Source organism: Callospermophilus lateralis (assembly GCF_048772815.1).
Source record: "Callospermophilus lateralis isolate mCalLat2 chromosome 11 unlocalized genomic scaffold, mCalLat2.hap1 SUPER_11_unloc_2, whole genome shotgun sequence".
Taxonomy (NCBI): domain Eukaryota; kingdom Metazoa; phylum Chordata; class Mammalia; order Rodentia; family Sciuridae; genus Callospermophilus; species Callospermophilus lateralis.
The window spans coordinates 430,313-452,617 of NW_027510154.1; the positions used below are offsets into that span (position 1 = coordinate 430,313).

A 22,305-nucleotide genomic window follows, 5' to 3' on the forward strand; every position below is an offset into this window, starting at 1 on the left:
CTTAAAGGGGTATAAGAATAGAGGTGGCAGCATGATCGAGGGATAAATTTAGCTGTCCTGAAGAATGGATTTTTAAAGAACCCAGAATTGTCAATATATATCTTTGCTTCTTTGACCACCCTGTTTTATAAAATAAAACCTCCTTTAGGATAAAACTGCCATTTCTTGCTTTTCCAATTACAGATTGCTTCTAAAAATTTCAGGCCCCAATGTTATGCTGATGATTATTCCCCAAACCCTAAAGATTCTGTTTTATTCTGATGGGATCACTTCTGTTTCTATCACCTTTTGTATGCACCATTACTCATCTTCTTGGGACTGTTGCAGCCTTGATTTTTATTGCAATTTTTTATGCTTACCTGTCTGTCCTAGCCAAGAAAATAGATACTGGTTTGAAAGAGGTTATTTTCAGGGGTGAGTATGGATGAGCTATGCTTATTTTGGTTGAGCATAAATGTTCATTAGGAATTAAAGTCACCTATAAGGGCTGGGAGTGTAGCTTGGTGGTAGAGCCCCTGCCTAACATGCACAAGGTCCCAGGTTCAATCCCTGGCACACCCACACACCCCACCTAAAACAGCCACCTTGTCACCAGATTGTGACATTCTCTTATTTCCAAGAGGGATTCAAGATGTGCAGACATCACTATTTGTTTCTGAACTGCTATGTTTGCACAGGATGTTTCAGTTGTCGAGGGAGAGGATGAGTGTCTTATTACCTGCGCAAGTACAACTCAGTGCGGTAAAATGTACAACACTTCATCTAGCCCAGAAGATTTTTTTAAATCAGTGTGAAACTGAGGTGTTGTTTCCTCTTTTCCAGCTGACATCCCAGCATCCGTATGCTGAAGTTTTCATCAGCCGGCCGCATGTGTGGACTGTCAATCTCAACAATCAGGAGGAAGTCGAGGATGCAGTGAAAGCGATTTTGAATCAGAAGGTTGTTTCTTTAATTCCATTTCCCCCCCATTTGTGATGGGACCTGATGTGTGGAAAGCATCACAGTCCCTTGGATTCAGTCAATAGCACTTTCCCACAGTAGCTGGAGTTAGAAGAGTAGCCAGTCTGTAGGACTTGGCCTGGGGATTTTATGGATGTTGTGTGACATGGAAAGCAGAGCCAGTGTCCACATGTGGCCATGGATTCTTCTGAACTGTCATGGATCCTGTGTACCAGGCACAGAAGGAGGGGCTTGAACTAGGCTAGCTTCCAAGATTGACTTAGGTCACTCTTAGAGATCTGAAAAGATGGGCCTGCTTCTTTTACCTTACCCCAAAAGAGGGGAGGGGGAGATGGGGAAGAAATCATGAAAGAAATGTTTTTGCATAATATCTGTTTATTTGTTTCTTTCTACCAAAATATTAGGTAGGCTCTTGTAAAATAACTTACTTTTCTGGACTCTTCTCATCAATTCAGTAGACATTTATTAAGCACTTACTGTCTGTGAGAACTGTCTGAGTCACTCTGGGGAGGGGGAGGGGTGCTTGTTCCATAACCACAGGTGAGGCTGTCTCACCACCTGTGGGAGTTGACCACCCACCTGGGATGAGTTCAGTTGTCCTGATCCTGCAGTTAACTGTCTCAGGTACACACTGCCCCTGTGCTTCTCCTATCAGAGCACTCTTCACACTTGGTTGTGATATTTAAGAGAATCATGCAGGTGTGTTTTGAGGGTGGGCTGGACTTACACACTTTGGGTTTGGCTTCCAGTGACTAGTAGAGTTCCCTCCTCTGTAATGTAGAGCTGATATTACATACTTGACTGGTAACCTGAGTGAACTAAATGAGATCACATATACAAAGTGCTTGAATACAATGTCTATCACATAGGAAGTGTTTAGCCACTAAGAAGTGTTTTTTATTTCTTACAATAGACCATCTGAGTTTCTGCTAGACTATAAGCAACATGAAAGCAGCACATATATGTCTGCCTGCTATATATGTCTGCCTGCTATATTCCTAGTATTCAGCACTGTGATTTACCTGGATCAGAGATAGGAGTTGATGTTAGCAACAAACACATGCTTAACAGCGCAGATGATGTTCAGTGCCAAAATCAACATGCAGAAGATCTAGGGATGGGAGCAGGGGTCGGGGGTGCTTCTGGTGAATGCTGCATTTTGAGTTGTCATTTGAGTAGGAATTTTCAAAGCAAAACTGTGAATGGCATGGATAAGGCATGGGTTCAGTGGAAGGGAAAGATCCGAGAAGGGCACATATCCTGGATGAATGGCCAGTTTACCTCTTTGAAACAACATCTTTCCCCTTTGGGAAATAGAATGGAATGATAACAAGTCGGTGGCCCACTAACCTGCCAATTTCAGTTAATTGAGAGCATCTCCAGGGGAGCAAGGGCACTCTGATGTGCTATCCATATTCTGTCCCCTTGAAGATGGTCTGGGTATTGGGCTTTGGCATAGCTGTCAGCTTCCCAATGGTCACATGTGTAGTCCCAAACCCAGTCTCAACAATTGTAGGCAGGAGTCCCCGAACTCAACTGACCCATTTGATAGAAGTTCCTAGTGAAGTGTGGTCATACTGGGCTGCCTGAAAATATTTGCTCCACACCTAAAGTTTTACCACCAGGGAGTCATTCCTGAGGAGATTTAAGGATCTTCCTTCCTGTGTCCCAGAGTTACTTGTGTATTAGTTATCTAGGGTTGCGTGTGACATAGTACCACAATTTGATGGCTTGAACAACAGAAATGTTGTCTCTCAGTTTTAAAGGCCTGAAGTCTGAAATTAGATGTCAGCAGAGGATCATGCACACTGTGAAGTATACAGCAATTCTACTGGACTATACAGTAGTTCCTTATATCTGAAATTTTACTTTCTATGATGTCAGTGACCTATAGTCATCCATGTTACAAAAATATTAAATGGAAATTTCCATAAAAGTCATATATTTTAAATTGCATACCATTCTGAATAATATGATGAGATCTCACACCATCTTTCTCCATCCCACTCATGACATGAATCAGCCTTATGTCCAGTGTATCCATGCTATATACACTATCCACCCTGGTTTAGTCACTTAGTAGCTATCTGTTATCAGCTAAGCTATTGTGCTACCACAGTGCTTATATAAAAGTTTGTGTACTATCCTCAGTTTTAGGCATCTACAAGGAGTATTAGAATGTATCCCCCATTGATGAGGAGGCTATTGTATTCTTTCTTGCCCCTCCAAGCTTCTATCAACCTCAAGCATTACTTGGCTTAAAGTCTCTGAGCTTTATTCTCTGCCTACATGACAGTGTGGCTTCTCCCTGTGTGTATCTCTGCTTCTCCTCTACTTATGATAAATTAGGGTCCACCCTAAATCAGTGTGACCTCATCTTGAGTACATTTACAAAGACCCTATTTCCAAATAAAGTTACATTCACATTTTAAGTGGGATTATTTTCCATGATACAGATGAGAAAATTAAGGCTTAAAAAGATGTTTTGCAAGATCATACTAGTAACTAGTAAAACCTGGAATCAAATTCAAGTCTTTTTTATTAGTTTTTTAAGATAATAATTAAAAAAAAAACACAAAATAGAATAAAAGGAAAGATAAACTGTGAAAGAGTAATGGAGTATGGAATAAGGAAAGAGATTAATATAAAAATTATTGTCATAAAAGTTGTTAGAGATGGATTAGAAATGTGGTAGTGTTTTCTCATATGTAATTCCAAGATTTTTAAATTACATGACACCCAAAAAAGAAAAAGAAAACATGACCTTTCATTAAGAGAGGAAACAATCAACACAACCAGAACTTGAGATGGTCGAGATATTGGAATTATGAGATAACAACTTAAAAATTTTATAATAACATGCAAGGTTATGTACTCCTGTAATCACATCATCTCAGGTGGCTAAGGCAGGAGGATCACAAGTTCAAGGTCAGCCTAGGAAACTTAACAAGACCTTTAATGGTCCACATAAAAAATAAAAAGGGCAGGATGTAGCTCAGTGGTAGATCACCCTTGGGTTCTATCCCCAACACCCACAAAGAAAGAAAAAAAGTTCTATGATAAATATATTGAACAATTTGGGGAAGAAAGTGGACAACATACGTAAATGGATGGAGAATTTCATCAGAGAGGTGGAAGCTATTTTTTAAGTCAAATGAAAAATTCTAGGAAAAAAATACAATGTCAGAAATGCATTCCTTCAGTGGCTTCTAAGCAGACTGTACAAAGCAGAGGGGGGAAAAACAATGAAGTTGGAGACTCCTCAATAGAAATTATTCAAACTGAAACACAGAGAAAGAATTAAATGGAAAAGGGTACATGATATCTTTGGGACAAAATGAAGCAGCATAAATTAGGTGTAGTTGGAATCTGAGAAAAGGGAGAGACTGGCACAGAAGAAATTTCTGAAAGAGCAGTGGGTAAGAATTTTCCAATTAATGAATGAAGAATTTTCCAATCAATTTACAAATGCTAAGGGCACAGTGGACCCCAACAGGAATAAATACAAAAAGAAAAGCACATAGTCAAAGGGCAAGAAACAAATAAAGGAAAAAATCTTGAAAGCAGCTAGCTGGAGGAAAAACATTACGTTCAGAAGAATGATGATATTAAAGACAGCCAACTACTCATCAGAAACAATGGAAACCGTAAAACAGATTTTAGAAACTAGAAGATGTATGGGGCTTTTAAATAGGCACTCTTGGGGACAATGAGGAGGCTATTGTATTCTTTAAGTATGTGTATTTAAGTATGTATTTTTAAGTATGGTGGGAAATTTTGAACAGGACAATGACATGACCTAGTTTATATTTGGAATCCTCCAGAGAAAATATAAGATCTCCCTAACTTAAAACTGTATGGCTAGTAAAAGAGGAACCTAGACTTAAACCCTGGTTTTCTGGTACCTACTAAAACCATGTCTTCATCAGATGATGTCAAGCCACCTGTTAGGTGGGACCATTCAGGCTTTAGCTGATTTTTGAAAGCAATTTGCAGTAAGATTTGCAAAGGTGAGGGGGTACCAGTGGACACAGGAAATCTCACAGGAAAGCAGGTCCAGAGGAGAAGATGGAAAATTCATAGAAATTTTCCAAGCCAGCAGGCCAGTAGCCTGCAAACATCCTGCCTGCGGCCTTAGTTGGATGAGTAACAGGCCTTTTTCCACAAAGGAGGATGACCACAAGCGGGCCCTTGTTTTTCCCTTTTGGGCCCTACTTGGGTTTCTCAGGGATTGGGTGTGGTCAGCATTCTCTTTCATTCATACCCCAAAGTGGCCTTCACTTGTTCCTGAAGGTGTATTAGGCAGAAGGCTGTCCCTTCCCTTCAGTCCATGAAATGGCTTTCACTTCTGGGGTGTGCTGTTGCTCTCTGTCCCCTAAGCTCAGGGTCTGGAGAGCTTTCCCATGCAGAGGAGGTTGTACCCATCCACACTGGAATGGCAAGGGGGACTCCCTGGCAGTGCAGTGGCATAGGAATGCAGTTTCCTTTTTTTTTTCCTTTTCCTTTGTAGGAAAACTGTCTGGCTTCATATCCTTTAAAACAGTGAATTGGCCCTAGAGCAATGAATGAGTCAGCATCCCTTTGGTTAAATTGGGCGTGACTGGGAGAACAGGAAGAGCCATTTTCTGTATTTACTGCATTGAATCATTTGAATTCATTAATTTATGAGTTCTAATGGATGCCCTTTGGAATATATTGTCAGAATCGCCATTGGGTGCTTCCTGCCACAGAAGTAGATCTCTTGGTCTTGTGACAGAAGAACACCAATGTATGTTTAATTCTGAATTCTACTTGTCTACTTGTAAATAATTCCAGATATGCCATGTCCTCTGCCTTAAATGGTTTCTTTTGGTTCCTATGTATCCTTTGAGAGGAGACATTTCTCTAGGCCTGTTACACAAAGCTTCTTGAATCATCCATGAGTTCAGTAAATAAATACCTTTAAAAGAAAAGAAAATTTCACATTTTATATGAAGAGCTATATCTAGGTCAGAAATGGCCCTGCTGAGGTTCAGAAGCTTGAAATGGGGACAAACAAGCTGAGAATATGTTCTTCAAAGAAGGTTGAGCTCTTTAGAGATGAGGAAGGTGACCTCTCTGTTCTTGTGGAAGAGTGTCCATGATCTTACAGAGGCTCAGCCTCTCCTGACTGTCCAGACAGATGTGGACAGATATGGCTGAGATCCAACCTGTGTGATGAAACTGGCATCCAGTTGTCTGTAAACACACTACTGGCATTTAATTGTGTATAAATAAAGATATGTTATCAATTTTTTATAAATCATGGCTTAAAATTTTAAATAAAACATAAACTTAGAGAAAAGGGGAGAGGATGTCCCGAAACCAACTATGTGGCTGCCTACTAAGGAATATCCTCTGTCCATTGTCCCACGTTTAGCAGGCCTCAGATCTCAGGTACTTTGTCCTGTTCTCTACCCCAGAGATCTGAGGTAGGTAAGTGTAGACTCAAGAGGAAGAGGTGAAGGTGCTCCTTCCCACCCAGAGATCCCCAGGGGCTAAAGGGCTCTGTGAAGCTGGTGATTTTCTCCGAAGTGAATTTCCCATCTCAGATTGGTGCGCTGCTGAAGATGCAGACCTCAGCATCCTAGCAAACATTGTGCAGTGGAGATCCAGACGCACCTATCTTCCCCTTCCCTCCAGGCTCAGTGTAGATTGGAATGCCTTCCCCACAACAGTGAGCACCTCCCAGGGTTTTCTGCCCTCCTTGAAGTTCAAGCAACTCAGTTTAGAAATCTCAAGACTTTTGGTGACATCAGTGAGTCTTTCCTGTGTCCTCTCACCAAGGTCCACAGTCCTGAGCTGCAGCTTCCTCTGTCTTTACACATCAAATCTCATGCTACTCCACCTGGAACAGCTGCCATCTCTCCTCACTCCCCAGTCTTGGCTCTCTGGACTCATAAACATAGTCTGCTTCGCCCTCTGACCTCCCAGAATCCTCTAGCTGGGCTCTTCAGGACCTTATATCAGTTAGTTTTGTACCATGAGTTCCATGCATATGTGCTGACCTCACCTAAGATTGTAACTCAGTTTTCCGGTCACTGTTGTGGGTCTATAAATAGCTCATTGTGTGGTTTCCTCAAAGCAGTGTAACCTTATCTTCATTCAACAGATTCATGCTAAGAGCCTACCTGTCCTACACTGTGTGCACACAGGGGTGCAAATGACACAGCCATAACTTTACCCCAGGGGGCTTACCTGCTAGCAAGTGGTAATCTCCACCTTCTGTTGAGTACTGTGTGCCAAACACTAAATTTAGTGCTTTTCCCCTTATATAGTCTTCACTGTAGCTTAAAAAAAACAGTGGCTTTCTTGCCACTGCTTCATTCTTGGGTGATCTGAGACTTGTGGATGGTAGACAGTCTGCTCAGGGACTGCACCTAGGGCAGACAAGGTGACATTGGGAAACTGGTGACTTCCAGCTTCTCCCAAGGCTGCCTGCAGGCATTGGCACTCATGCATTGAGAGGTTCTAGGAGAGCTGGTAAGTGGTGTGTGTTGTGTGTTCTCCTCATTCATGGAAACTTCTGTTTCCGCAGATTGAGCCATACATGCCCTACGAATTCACATGTGAGGGGATGTTGCAGCAAATCAATGCATTCATCGAAAAACAAGTAAGTCTTGTCAAAGAGTCCGTCTTTCCTTGCTTCCCATTCCCTCATCAGGTTCTCATCAACAGTTGTGAGCTCACAATATTTCTGTGGTTATTTGCCTGCTTTGGAAGTCTCCAGAATCTGGATAATGCCTTGTTGGAATTCTAAATGCAGCACCATCATGGTCACCCAAGGGAGCAGTCTTTCATTGGGGGATGTTCTTGGTGACAGTGGAAGGTCACATTGACACTGACAGCAGGGAAGACAGGATGATCAGGTCAGAGTTTTCCCTGACCAGCAGGGCTTGTGTAGTAAGTGTGCTCTGGGGGCATCACAAGGACTTAGGAGGGGTAGACAGACAGCTGTCTGTCCTGCCTTTGTTTCTCACCCGCAAGAAAGGCAAGAACTGAAACTGTTTTCTAAGCTTTCTTTTAATAGTATGTGCTCAGTAATTCTAAGCATTTTAGGACTTTTTAGTGGTTTTTCAAATATCTCTTCACACAAGACCTCTTTCAAACAAATCCTAGGTATATAAAACAGATAAAAGAAGGACTTCAACTCCAAAGCAGGGGAGAGTGCACACAGTTCCACCACCCCCAACAGGGCTTGGAAACTACAGCTTGTGTCCTTAGAAGTGAAGGCCATGAGTGTCACTACCTTCCTTTTATAATGTTTTAATTCCTTGGGCTTTGAAAGCAACCCAGAGCTAGAAATAGATAGACTTGGAACCCCTGTGGGTAGGAGAATCTAAACTCCTTGACCAGATTTCAAATATAAGGGGCTCCCTTTAAAGGGCAGGGCAGAGTGGTCTAGGCCGTAAAGGATCTTTACCCAGTGGGGGACCAACAGAGCCAACTGAAAATAGAAACTGTGAGTTGAAAATTTAAGTAGGCAATAGACTGAAGGCCCAGTGGGAGTTTCAAAAGGAAGAGTTGGTGGTTTGAGGAAAGTAAGGCGGTGGACGGTGGCCGGCAGCGGGGCACTGCTGTTGGCAATAGCACCATGGCACATCGGCTTCAGGATGGCCTATCTGATCATCTCAGGTTTTGAGAGCTGCAAAAGGATGTGCCCTCCAGTCCAGCTGCTAGGTTCAGCTCTTAGCACCACGAGTCTGTGGTTATATGAGCTGAACAGACATTACTCAGCTTCTCTGTGCCTTCTTCCCTCAGTAACATAAAAATAATAAGAGGACCTTACTGAGCTAATGGGAAGATCACACAAGCTAATACACAGAAAGTATTTGGAACAGGGCCTTGCACATAGTGCTCAATAAATATGACCTAGTATTGTTATTGAACATGTTATGCTATATTATAGTATATTAAATTATGTGATATCACATTAATAATTATATATCTCATACACTAATTCTCAGGCTTTTCCAGGAGAGTGTAACATTGAACTCATCATCTCATTCAGTCTGTACATGACTACAGAATGGTGGCATTATCATAACTAACTGCCATGTATACACAGATTCTATGCCAACACATGAAACACATCACAGTACCCTACAGCCCCCCCGCCCAATCTGCAGTTTCACTTTCCAAGGTTTTGATTACCCACAGTCAACCACAACCCAAAATACCAAGTGGAAATACCATTACAGTGAGATATTTTGAGAGACAGAGATAATTCATATAAATATTCATATAACTTCTTTTACAGTGTATCGTTATTATTGTTTTAATTATATTTAATCTCTTGCTCTGCCTAATTTATAAAATCAACTTTATCATAGGAGAAAAGATATATAGGGTTTGGTACTATCTACAGTTTCAGGCATCCAGTTGGTGTTCAGAACATGTCCCTGAGGACAAGGGAGGACTATTTACTGGGTAACATCTCATTTAATCTTCACAGTAGCCCCAGGAGGTGGCAATAATAACTCCATTCTCTGCATAATGGGAATCAGGACTCCCAGGCAAGAGGCTCACAGGTGGAACAATCAAGATTCAATACAGGGGGCTGGGGATGGGCTCAAGTGGTAGCGTGCTCGCCTGGCATGCGTGCGGCCAGGGTTTGATCCTCAGCACCACATACAAACAAAGATGTTGTGTCCGCCAAAGACTAAAAAATAAATATTAAAAAATTCTCTCTCTCTCTCTCTCTCTCTCTCTCAAAAAAAAAAAAGATTCAATACAGTTTGGTGTGGGGCTAAGTCTGCACTGGAAGCATTTGCTAGGGACTCAGGAGGTGGCAGGTGTCCCTAAGCTCAGCTTCTCACATTCTCCCTGGTGTACCTCCCTGAAGGTTTGGAGAGGAGCCACTGACCACTTTTGGCACAGGGTTTTGATACCTCACAGCTGTGCCTACCATACCCTCCCTCTCAGAGGCTCTCTTGAGCTCTTACTCCATTTCTGTGGCTGATTCTGAAACTCTCTTCCTTTTTTCCTGGTTCTGCCTCCTCTTAGGAGAAAGTCACCAGCAGACATAAATGTCTCTTGGCCAGGTTTATTTGAAGATCTTTACTTCTTTCCTCCCTGAGTCAGCTTATGAATCCAGCCAGTCCTTTTGAGGTCTAAGCTCCTCCATTGAGTCTAATGCTAGATTTCCTTTTAAGCAGGAAGGTCCCATTTCCCAAACAGTCCTTGTTAAGTGCTACTTAGCACCAGCTCCTCCTGGCTTGTTCACCTCACAATCCCACGCGCCCAGCACCAGCCTGGTACTAAAATTATAAATATTCTAAAACATACTACTAAAATTCTCTTCTGGAAAACATGCTAATGAAACTGCTCCTTCCCATCACTTCTGCATAGAGACTTTTCTACAGGGATATGCTGGCCACGGAAATCCAGAGATATCTCTTTTTTTATCTGCCTTATTGATTCTCTCATCAACTCTGTCACTACTTGTTAGTACAGCACGCCATGCGCTGTGCAGGCAGTCAAGAAGAGAAGTCCAAGGCCTTGGGTGGGTGAGGTTTTATAGAGCCAGTGCACCCCTGCAGGTTAAACTCTGTACAAGTGATAGAACCAGGGTGCTTTGGGATCATGTGACTCAGCCCCCAGGAAGGATGGGAAAGATGGCAAGAGTAATGGAAGGCATCTTGTAGGAGGTAAGTCCTGAAAGAAAGTGTGAGAAAGAAAATGGGAAGGGCCCACCAAGTCGAGATGTCAGGGCCTAAAAAAAAAAAAAAAAGGAAATGACGGTGAATTTTAGGATGCATACGTATGTGTGGCTGAAGAGCACAGTGGCATGGGAGTCAAGGCTGGAGGAGGAACCAGTGTGAAAAGACCAAGGCTCATCTGGAGGGTCCAAATTTGATTCTGAGATAAGCTAAAGAGAAGATTTACTACAGGGTGAGCAGCAATGCTGCTACCAGGAGCTCTAGAAAAATCTTTCTAGGAATCTTGTATTTAGGGAATTTCTTGTAAAACATTCTCCCAGTGCTGCTAAATGGGCAATAAAGGAGACTAGTTTGAGTTTTTGCCAGGAATTCTATCAGACCCAGAATACTCTCCCGATGCCAGACCAGACCCCATTGACCCACAAACTGAGTCTCCAGCCTCTCACTGTGAGCTCCAGGTCCCAGTCTTGTACAGCTTGGGGCATTGGTTATTTTTACAGCCAGCAGAGTATCTTCAAAGAGCAGCGAGGATGGAGAGAATGTGCCTCTGGTGTAGGTGGAAAAGGCTGCAGCCATAAGCAGGAGCTTCCTGTGTGTGAACCAGGGGAGCTACAGTGCTTGTTAGGCTGATCTCAGCCTCAGAGTCCTCCCTGTGATCTGCAAGGGGAACACAGGGTCTTCTATCCCAGAACACTTTCAAGGTCGTCCATCATGCTTACCCAAGGTGGCAGGCACCAGAGGAAGACAATTGACAGCAATCGAGAGCACCCCAGGCTTTAGTGGACAGTTGAACAGCCACTGACAGGAAACCTTCCTCGGATCCAGCCAGCCCGGTGTGCAGGCACCCAGAGGAAAAGAAGCCTGGCTCTAGGAGGAGTGCTTGCTCTTCTCCCTCCATGCACCCACCCTAAACACTTTGCTAATACTACAAATGTTGATTGGGTGGCATGCTCTTTGAGATGAGCACTTTAAAAGGCTGCCTCCAGCAAAGGGGTAGTGAGTGCCAAGGGGGAAGTCCCTTGTAATTGAAGATCAAGGGAAATTATTCCCTGAGTGTGTCCAGGCTTGTTAAGGTTTTCCTTGTGCATTTCTTAGGAAAGTTTTGTATTTGCCTCCAGCTAGATAACATAACAAGGAAAGGCAGTGTTCTCATGGGTTTTCTGAAAGCCACACATACACTGTCTTCAACCCTATTTTCCAGTCCCCATAAAGACTGTGAATGTGCAGGATGGTCAGTCACACTCATGGTTTGTAAAGAGCCTTGGAATTCATGTGAAAAGCATGCTGGAGATATGGAGGGACAAAGAATCAAGTCCAAAAACAGCAGTGGAAACTGATTAAGCTCCTAGGATGTCTTGCTCCTCTGAGTCCAGGTGGAACTTACTGGGGTATGTTCTAGGTACAAGGGAAATCTCTTAGTGAGTCTGGGTAGTCCCAGGGCAGGAAGATGGTGGAGGTGACAGAGGTTGCCGAACAAAAGAGGAAAAGGAATTGGCAGGGGGAGAAGATGGGCACTGGCTTGAGATGTCTTTACTCTTCAAATAACTGAGGCTGCTATCAATCTGCTCCTGGAGCCTGGTTGGGCGTCAATGGAGTGCTGGACCCTAGAATCTTCACACCTGCTCTGCTGCCACTGACTTTGACCTTGGGCAGGTTATCTACCCTCTTTGTGCTCTTTCCTCTTCTGTGAAATAGGGATAATGCTTTTGCCTCATGGTGTTGGTGGAGGAATCAATAGATTAATACATGATGAGGCTAAGAACTGTAGCTGGCCCACATGAGCACTCTGAAAGCCTTAGCTGCTTGCTGCTGCAGGAGCCCAGAAACCAGCCAAGGTATCTTTTTCTAACAGCCTCACTGAGGTGTAATTTACAGACGATAAAAATCACTCCATATAAGGACGCAATCAGTGTTTATTTAGCAAATTGATCAAGATGAACAGTAACTACCTCAGTCTAGTTTAGCAACATTTCTATCACCCCAAAATGATATCTGTCCACAATCAGTTCTTGTTTCTGCCTTTGCCTCAGAAATCACTTATCTATTTCCTTTCTCTGCAGCTTTGCCTTTTCTGGAGATTTCTGGCCTCTCTCACTTAGCATATGTTGTTGGGGCTCCTCCGGATTGTAGTGTGTATCTGAATTTAATTTCCTTTTATTGCTGAATAGTCATAGAGTGTATGTACCACAATGTGTTGTCCATTCACCAGCTGACGGACCCCCACTTATTTTGATTGTGTGATGAGTGCTGCTATAACATCCGCTGTTCGTGTGGATGTGTTTTTTTATTTCTCCTAAGGAGACTCCCAGTGTTCCAGGAGAATGAAATATGGTAGATTTATGCGTCACTGTCAAGGTCCATTTTGGGCTCAGATGATTGACATGCGTAAGGATGCTCTGTGGACATCAGTCCTTATTGCTCAGCTTCACAGTCACATTGTTCGTTGCCTTTATGAAAACAAATGGACACCTCCTTTGGTGAAGCACCTGGGGACAGTGTTCACTTCCTTTTGAGGGTCATGCAGGCTAAGAATGGTGGGTGCCAACAGGCAACTGAGCTGACTTAACCCAATCAGTCATCAGTATTTATTGAACATTCTGTGCCAGCCCCTGGATTTCACTACTATCACACAGGTAACAAATATGTGCCTTGGCCCCCAGGTAGCTGAATGTGAGCCACATCCCCCTTTCATGGTCTGAAACCTGTCCTATCAAACCCCCTTTTATTCATTTTTATTTTTATTTTTTTTGCAAATTCCTGACCTTATTCCCTGTAGCTTCTGCCTTTAGTCCTGTACATCTGAACCTGTCTTCTCAGTTCCAGACAATGTGGGTTCCATAGAGATCCATGTACACCTAACGTGTCAGAGCTTTAGTAACTCCATTATTGATCTGGCCAGGACCAGGTGGGTGGAGGGTTTGTGGCGAAGGCTGTACATTCTATAGATGGTATTCTCTGCTGTTCCCGCACCTCTGCTTTGTAGCTAGCAGGTGACCCTCTCCACCTGGCACAGATGGCCCCTCCACCTGGTGCTTCTCCCCTGCGGCAGCCCCACCCTGTCTTCTCTAGCTCTTGGGGTAGTTTGTGAGTCTCATTTTCTTTGTGTCACCAATTAGCCTCCATGATAGAGGTGGCACCCATACCTTGCCTCACGGAGCTTGCATTTACCTGTTTTCTCATAGATTTTCTTGGTGAATAAACCTTTCTAACTGTGGTTTATGCTTACTGCCTGGAAATTTCTGAATAGTCAAGCACATTTAGTAGAAATTTGGTGACTAGTTGAAATAATTGTTAGAGAGGAATGCAGATGGTGTGTGTTCTAAGTGGGCTTGTTAACCAGATTGGAAATTACTGTGTATATCTCATTTTGGCTGCATAAATGCCTCATTAGGTTGGAATAGTCTCCTTTTCTATTTCTGTTGCTATCAGAGTTCCAGGATGCCAAGACCATTTAGTTCTGTTCAACATCTCTTTGATGAGCACCAATTATATGCAAAACACCTTGTTAGTGGTAAGCCACTAACTCCTATTCAGCCTGCAAAACCCATCCTAGAAAATCCTTATCTTCTGAAAGCCTTCTCTAATTGCTACCACTGTCACTCTTTTGCTCCTCCAGGTGACCTCATTCTTGGGCATGAGTTTAATTCTGTTCTGTAATTTTTTTAAGTGTCAGCCTCTCTTACTAGCCTGTGCACTGAACCTCTGAGTCCAGAGACTGTGTCTCTTTCGTGTTCCTATTTCTAATACCCAGCATAAGGCTTGAACGGCCATTTGTGATGTTGTGAATGAATGGTGCTTTTCTATCTCTTAGCAAATATGTGTTGAATGAACATATGAGTGAATGTGTGCCTGCAGCGAGGAGAAAAGGTGCCTTGGTGTTGCCATGTTAGCCTGTGCTGAGGTTGAATGAGACAGAAGACCTCCAGCCTCCTGTGAGCACCCAGTAGGGGTTGCACCTTCAGTGAGGGGAGGCTTCTGGCAGGGACTTCCATTTCCACCTGCGAGCATCTGGGCCCGGAGGCTGTCCTGCATGAATTGTCATATGTTACCCCTCCTGCTTGGCTTCAGCCTCTGGACCAGGGCAGCAATGGTCCAGAGGCTTTGGCCCAGTTCTTCTTCCCGGGGGCTTGTTCACCAGATTGGAAATTGCTGTTTATATCTGTGTATATCTAGAACACACTCCATCTGCATGCCTCTCAAACAAATATTTCGACTAGTCACCAAATTTCTACTAATTGTGCTTGACTATTCAGAATGGTCCAGCCTAGAGCATTACCTTGAATATCTCAGGGACCTTCTCCTTAGTCCTCTCACTTCCATTCCACAGAAATTATCCAGGGATGTAGGGCAGATGGTACTATCCCAGTTTTATGTGAGAGGACAGGCATAGAAAGCTTGGGAGACTATATCTATAAAGCCCTCCCCCTCGGGGGGCCAGGATCTCAGCCCAAGCCCCCAGGTCCCTCCTACCTTACTCCTGTTGTGCTTTCTGATAACACCTTCAGGCTCCCTCTGTTCCATCTTATCACCTTCAGGCTTTCCAGATGGTTCCCCAAGCTTTAAGAAGGTCCTGCTGCTATTTTTATTATTCCTGATCTTCTGGGCCTCCTGGGAGGATGCCAGACAGTCTTCCTGGTGAGCAGCAGCAAGGTGCCTGGAGCCCCCACGCTGCTGTGCAGAAGTGAGCTGAGCAGGCCTGTTGCCAGGGACCCAAGAAGGGTGGCTGCTGAGGTTGATGAAGAAGCAGGAAGCTCACGGTGTAGCTTTAAGGCCAACTCCCATTGCCAGACCTCGCAGCCCTGCCCTGCCCTGCCCTGGTCTAAACCAGGTTTGGGACATCTGTTTATCTGGGGGTGCCTAGTCTGTTTCTCCAATGAGGTGGGCCTGAAAGCTGCACAGGGTGGAGGCAGCTCTTCCCAGGAGGAGCCCAAGGATGGAGACAAGTGTTCGTGGTGCACCTGACATTTGCCGCCATTCTCACACCCTGTTAACATCATTCTAATGAAGGTCAGACCTGCTGTGTAATGTGCCACATGGTAGGGCCTCAAATTTTGTCCATCCAGTCCTTTGCCACATCATCTCCTCTCCAACACAGCGGGATCTGTGTTCTAACTTTAGTTCTGGCCTTGTACAGGCTGAGAATAAATACAAAAGAAAGTTTCTTAATCTTCCTCCTACTCAAGAGGTGCAGAGAAGCTCTCCTCAGCTCTGAGGTGCTCATGGAGAGAGATGTCAGTTTTCTTAGAAAAATAAATAAAATACAGGCTCCACTTTATCCTTCATGGGTTTTTAATCACCCAGCCTAATCCAGGTGTGTTAGTTAGCTTGCTGTTACTATAATAAATGCCTGCAATAATCAACTTACAAATCAAAAATGTTTCCTTGGGCACATAGTTTCAGAGGTTTCTGTCCATGATTGATTGGCCCCATTGCTTTGGGACTGTGTTACTACTTCATGCCACATACACTCACACAAAAGCCAAGCAAAACCTCTTACCTCATGGTCAGGAAGCAAAGAGAGACAAGATGGGGCCAGATTATTAATATCACCTTCAGGTCACACTCCCAGTTACCTTAGGACTTCTCACTAGGTCCCAGCTCCAACATGATCCAGCCCCTCCCAGTAGTGCTATACCAGAGATCGGGTTTTAACAGATGGGACTTTGGGCCTATCCAAAAAGAAAGTCCCACTTGGCTTCATCTGAGGCAGGTATGGTCTGATGTCATTTTGCTGGTTGTTTGCCTGTGCTGTAGACTTTGGAGTGTGCTGGATTTCACATCTCTTTATTATTATAGTTAAAAGCTGTTGTAGTTATCCATTTTTTCCTAAGGAATTGTAAGCAAAGATGCTTACATTAGCCAGCCAGGCAAACCACATTGGTGGCAGGTGAATGGAGTGTCCTGAGACCCACACGGAGTGTCCTGAGACCCACCACTAGGCAGGGAGACCCATCTGACTTCTCATGTTCACAGTGCTTTTAAGTCCAGTCTAAGCTCTTGCACAGCCGTGAACAGCACAGTAATGTCGACCTGGACATCTTCCAAATGCCCCTGCAGCTCTCCATTCTCATAACCAATAACTTCAGGTCATGGTGTATGTTCATTCTTCCTATCTGATGACGGTCATCCTGGTGGAATGGACAGGGTATAAAATGCAAGGCTTCCCTGTGCTGTCATTACAAAAGAGCAGTGGCCAGCAGTGCACAGTGTCCCATTTGGATAACGGGTCTGTGCAGTCATGCTGTCACCCTTAGTGACAGTGTCCAGGCCCACATTACTGCTGCTGCCCTTGGCTGAGCAAGGGCTTAGACTGTACTAAAAAGCACTGTGAATGTGAGAAGTCAGATGTGTCTTCCTGCCTAGTGATGCCCAGGGCTGTGTAGGTCTCAGGACACCCTGCTTACCTGCCACCATGCCTCACTTTCAGAAGATTAGGCTGCATCTCAACATTCCTAAGTAATCCAGTGTATTTCTCCCTATCTCTGAATTATTAGACCATTCTGGAGTCTTGTGCTTTCCGTGGCTAGGAATCCGGCTCTAGGTTTCCTACCCACTGTTGGGGGAAGCGTTTCTGTTCTTTCTCCACAAACTCAGACTGGTGGAGTCAAGTTCCCTATCAGGGGAGAGTGACGTGGAGACCCGCAGTGGGCCTGCCTGATGCAGTCCTTTGTAGAGACTGAAAGAGAAGGTCCTGCCAGGGGCTGGCCACCTGGAGACTGCCTTTCTCAGCAGCTTAACCTCCTTTAAGAAGGAGGCAGCACAGGTAATCATCACTGTCTTTCTCTCTGTTTTTTCTGAGGAAGAAACTGAAACTCCAAATGTTAAGTATTTTTGCCCAAAGATTCACATAGCTAGTAAACGGGAGAGGCAGGGTGGACCTTGATGGCTGCTGGCTGCAGAATCGGGGAGGTTACTTTGCTCTCTTTGCTGTGTCTTGGCTTACTCATTAAAAAGTAATACAGGCATAAGGTTTAAAAAAATGAAAACACTAACACACAAGAAGTGCCAGAGGCCCCTGTTGGATACAGTTTGTTGGGGAGCCACACCCTTCTCGTTGCTAGAGGACCTGCTGGGCAGTAGGAGGTCCCTCATGCAACACTCTCTGCAACAAACAAGGGTGGGACAGAACGTTTCCTCTGTGTGCCCCAGTGCCAGGAGCTCTGGGCCCTGAGATGACTAATTTCCTCATCCACACCAAAGTGGGTAAGGAAACCTGAGGAAAAATACAGTCTTCCAGAAGGACACACATTGCAAAGTGAATCTCCTGAGCCTAGTCCTGCGTTTCCCTTCTCAGCAGCATCATGACCAGCAGGAGGTGTTCTTGGAATAGCACACACACGTTTCTGTATGTCTGTGCCTCCTCCCCTCAGCGCCTGCCACAGATGGAAACACACTGGGAGCCCCCGTTACCTGGTTCCTCTCACTGCTCAGCATGCCTCAGAGATGTTCTTACATCAGTGCATGGAAACCTCCTCATTTGGTGTATTATTTGTCCTAAATAGGTGTCTGTGTAAATACAACCTTTGGATGATATGGAGCTCTTTGCTTCATCTTTCCAATGCTGCCATGCTGTTTCAGATGGTTTCTTTGCATGTGTCCCCTCTTTCTGTGGGGTGCATTATCAGAAGGCACGCATGTACCCAGCATTCTTATCGTCACTCCTGAGGACTGGCACTTCCCTGAGGGAATATCACACACAGGTCCTCTGTGCTCCTGTGCAGGTAGCATCTTCAGCAGGTTGTGTCATCTGGGGACTTGAAGCCATTCTGCCTTGGGTCCATTCACAGGTCCATTCTGCCTTGGGCAAGAAGAACCAGCTCTGGGCACCAGGGTCATGCATCCCAGCACTGGCGCTTACATAAGGTTGCTTTGGGCACAGCTGACAGGAGGTCCCAGGTCAGAGAGTGGCTGCCCCTCCCTTCTCCAGTTTCTCATCATTCATGATGCCCTCACCCCTGCGTCTCCCTCCAGCGTGCTACTTCCTCACTCTACATCCCAGAGAGACTGGCTTTGCCCCACATAACCCTGTTGTTAGGGGTACTATGTCCTTCGCATATGTCTCTACTTGTCGAGTTCCTGTGACATAGTAGTCACTATTTTCAACCAATAAGCACAGAGTCCCTGGAAAAGATGTTGGACTGTGTCTGGTGATGCTCTGGATGCCTACGGGTCCTTGGTGGCATCCTCCACCTCACAGCCTCAGCATTTTCACAGCCTCAGTCATTGAGTTAAAACAAGGTCATACTAGGTAGCTGCAAAATTTCGGTATATCCTTACCAAGACTTGAGACTCAGAGAGGGGTGAACTGGCCAGCTGGTGCAGGTGGGTGAGGCTGTGCCTTCAAGGGCAGATTGTGATAGCCTTTGGGGCATTAGTGATGTGACGATAGTGAATAGCCACCCCTGTGGGCCAGTGTGTTACTGTGTTAGTAAGCTTTTTTGTCATTGTGACCAAAATGCCTAAACAAAGAACTTAGAGGAAGAAAGGTTTATTTGGGGCTCCTGGTTTCAGAGATTGAGTCCATGGTTGGCTAACTCCATTGCTTTGAGCCTGAGATGAGGCCAAACAGCATGGCAGAAGGGCAGTGGTAGAGGAAAGGGGCTCATCTTATAGTGGCTGGGAAGCAGAGAGAGAAAGGATTAGGGGCAGCAGGGAAAATGCACCCTTCCAGGACATACCCACAGTGACCCACCTCCTCCAGCCATATCCCACCTGCCTATAGTTGCCACCCATTCAAATTAGGACAGACCAATGTTACAGTTCTCATAAATGAATCATTTTGCCTCTGAGTATTCCTTCACTAACACAGGAGCTTTAAGGGGACACCTCATGTTCAAACCATAGTAGGTTCTGTGTGCACTGCAGATGTCACCTCTCGCCCCTCATCCCTGCATGGGAGATGCTGCTGTCATCCCCCTTTATGGTTGAGGAAGCTGGTAATGAGACAAATCAAGACCTGGCTCAGGGTGTGTCCAACTGGCTCCCAACTATCCTGTTCACTCTTCTTTCACAGCATGGTGGGTCCCTCTCATCTTCCAGATGGTTTGGCAGAGGTGGAGATGCCCAGTTGCATCCTTGGTCCCTTGGCTGATGGCTGTGTTTTCATTTTTAGGACTTCTGCCACGGGCAGGTGATGTGGCTGCCCCTCAGTGCCCTACAAGTGAAGCTTGCTGAGCCTGGGCAGTCCTGCAAGCAGGTGTGCCAGGAGAACCAGCTCATCTGTGAGCCGTCATTCTTCCAGCACCTCAACAAGGACAAGGACCTACTGAAGTAAGTGCCTTGGGATGGGGAGAGAGAATGGAAGGGGGTCAACTCAGCCTCTGTGAGCTTTCTGGGTTAGAGTCAGATTGAGAGGTGCTCATTCTCAGTTTCCAGGCTGTGGACTTTAGGGGAAAGATGAGGTGAAGGCAGCAGTTTGCAGCTGGACCCCTACATTTTCAGTGTTCAGTAAGATGAAGTCACCTGGTATACTTGGGATCTGTGTAGGGACATTGTATTTGCATAAATAAAGCCACATCTGGCCTTGGAGATCATGGGAGATGTTGGTTTTGCTAATGCCATACCCATGAACAGGGAATGGAGGTGGCACAGAATCATAGCCATGGGTGGACCCACCCCTGAGACCTCTGGCAGCAGGCAGATCCCTAGATGGCCCCTGGCAGAGTATGAGCAGCATAGAAAAGAGGTGGCATCTTCAACTTTGGAGTCAGAAAGGATTGAGAAATGGGGAGGAGCAGCTGGCACAAAACTGCCCAAAACAGATTCCAAGTGCCACCTTCCCCTCTTCTGGTCCCCTCCCCTCTCCAACTTTCCTCGGGAACCTTTGGTGCATCATGCATCAGGCCTCAGTAGACCTGACTGCTGGGTCCCTCCCCAGCACACAGGTGCAGGCCTGGGAATGTTGGCCAGGGCTGTATCGGGGGGGCCTTTATGTTCCTGGAATTTCTTGCCTCATACTTGCAATTTGTTTAGTGATGCCATTCATTTCCCTTTGCATCAGCATTTGAGTTTGACATCTACAGTTCCAAGATTTCCACATGAGGTTTTTTTTTCTGGCTTCTGCCTCCTGATCCCTCTCAGTATGAATTCTGCTCTCCTAAATTTTATCACTCCCCACCTTGGTCCACCATCTAGTCTTCCACCTTAATTTCCCTGATAAGGGATTTTCTCCAAGAAACATGTCTATAAACAATAAGGACTGCTATCTTAACTGTGAAGATTCAGTCCAATGGTTGTGCTGTCCTAGGCTTGAAGGAGATGTTTCAGGAATAGAGTGGTCTTGGGGATCAGTTATCCCCCATTCTGGCTTCCTACCCGGCCACTGCCGTTATTGTTCATGGTGGTCTGACCTGGCCTGCTTCCTCCTGTGTGTCTTGCTGTCCTGAAACATGGTATAAAACTCCCTTTGGAATGCATGGTCTCCAGCATTACTGGTAGGAATGCTCTCCTGAGCAGGACTCTGAGGGATGCTGTTTTTTCTTTTTATAGGGGAACCAGGCTTTTTATGGGGTAGGTAACTAGAGGCTACCTTGATTCCACCATCAACATAAAAGCACAGGCCAGAGAGGGAGGGGAGGGAGCTTCCTAAGAGGGCTGGTTTTGACATGGAACCTCCAACTCCACAGCAGAGATGTTGAATTCTGGGGCTGGCTTTCCACTGGCTCAGTTTGTAGATATCTCCCAGGGCAAGATGGCTTTTTGAGAACCCTGAGCACTGTATTGGAGTTCTGAAATTGCTTGGTACAGATGTGGCACTGTACTCCTAGTTCTGCCTGTATGCAGCCCCTTCTGGAAAACGGAGGACAAGAAGGTGCCTCCTGGGAATGAGACCTGCATGGGACTCCTGAATAGTGGGTCTTCCCTCCAAGCCTGCGAGGGAGTCATGGCACTTAGTACAGTGACTGATATCTGGCTCAGAACTAGCCTGGAGCCCATGCAGGTGGCCTGCCTCTAGGGTAAGGGTCTGGGTCAATGGGAACAGAAAAAGGGCAACCAACTGCTGGGAAAGGGGCCAGTGCCCTCTGTTCCATCAGTTTCTCAGCTGTAGAGTGGGGACATCCTGGGTGATAACAGGATGATAATGGATAGCTCTTGCTGAAGAACAGAATGGCCCCTCCTTCCAGGCAGTTCTAGGTGATAGAGTTCAAAAACCAATTTCCTGGCCAGACTGCCACCTTTTCCTCCTCCTTCATGCCCCATGCAGATCCACAGAGTAGAGAAGGGCATGGTGTGGGACAGTCCTGCAGTCAGACCCTGTGCCAGGCGATCGCTGTCTCCTCCACGCCTCCCCACAGTGGATATTTGGGTTTTCTTACCAGGAGGCTGGAATGAATGGTAATTTCGTAATAAAGCCGTCTAAAATTAATTCTGTGAACATAACAGCCCTACTGAATAACTTGTTCATGCATTTGTAAATACAGATAATGTTGTAAAAAAACCCCAGCTATCTGACAGTCTATTGAGTGCCTCCTCAGCGTGGAGGTAATCCTGGCCCATCCATATTCATGGCCAATTAGCAATTAGCAGCTCCACGAACTAGGGCTGCTTTTGCTTCTCCAACTTGGGACTTGGTTCTAAGCTGAGCTTACGCTTTTTCCATCTTGGGGTGTCCACAACTTTTAAGAGCCACCTGTCCTCACTGTATAGTATGAATTTAACAGATTAC

The 22,305-nt window shown here is 45.2% G+C and overlaps 1 protein-coding gene across 1 annotated transcript in view; it reads left to right on the forward strand.

Moving 5' to 3' along the window:
• Window positions 1–15,602, forward strand: part of LOC143639866 (alpha-1,6-mannosylglycoprotein 6-beta-N-acetylglucosaminyltransferase A-like) — a 90,764-nt gene extending 75,162 nt beyond the window's left edge. Inside the window, exons 6-8 of the mRNA XM_077107901.1 lie at window positions 823–939; window positions 7,517–7,591; window positions 15,264–15,602. Of these exons, the coding sequence (XP_076964016.1) occupies window positions 823–939; window positions 7,517–7,591; window positions 15,264–15,602 (531 nt within the window). The remainder of the gene's footprint in view (window positions 1–822; window positions 940–7,516; window positions 7,592–15,263) is intronic.
• The last annotated feature ends 6,703 nt before the right edge of the window (window positions 15,603–22,305 follow it).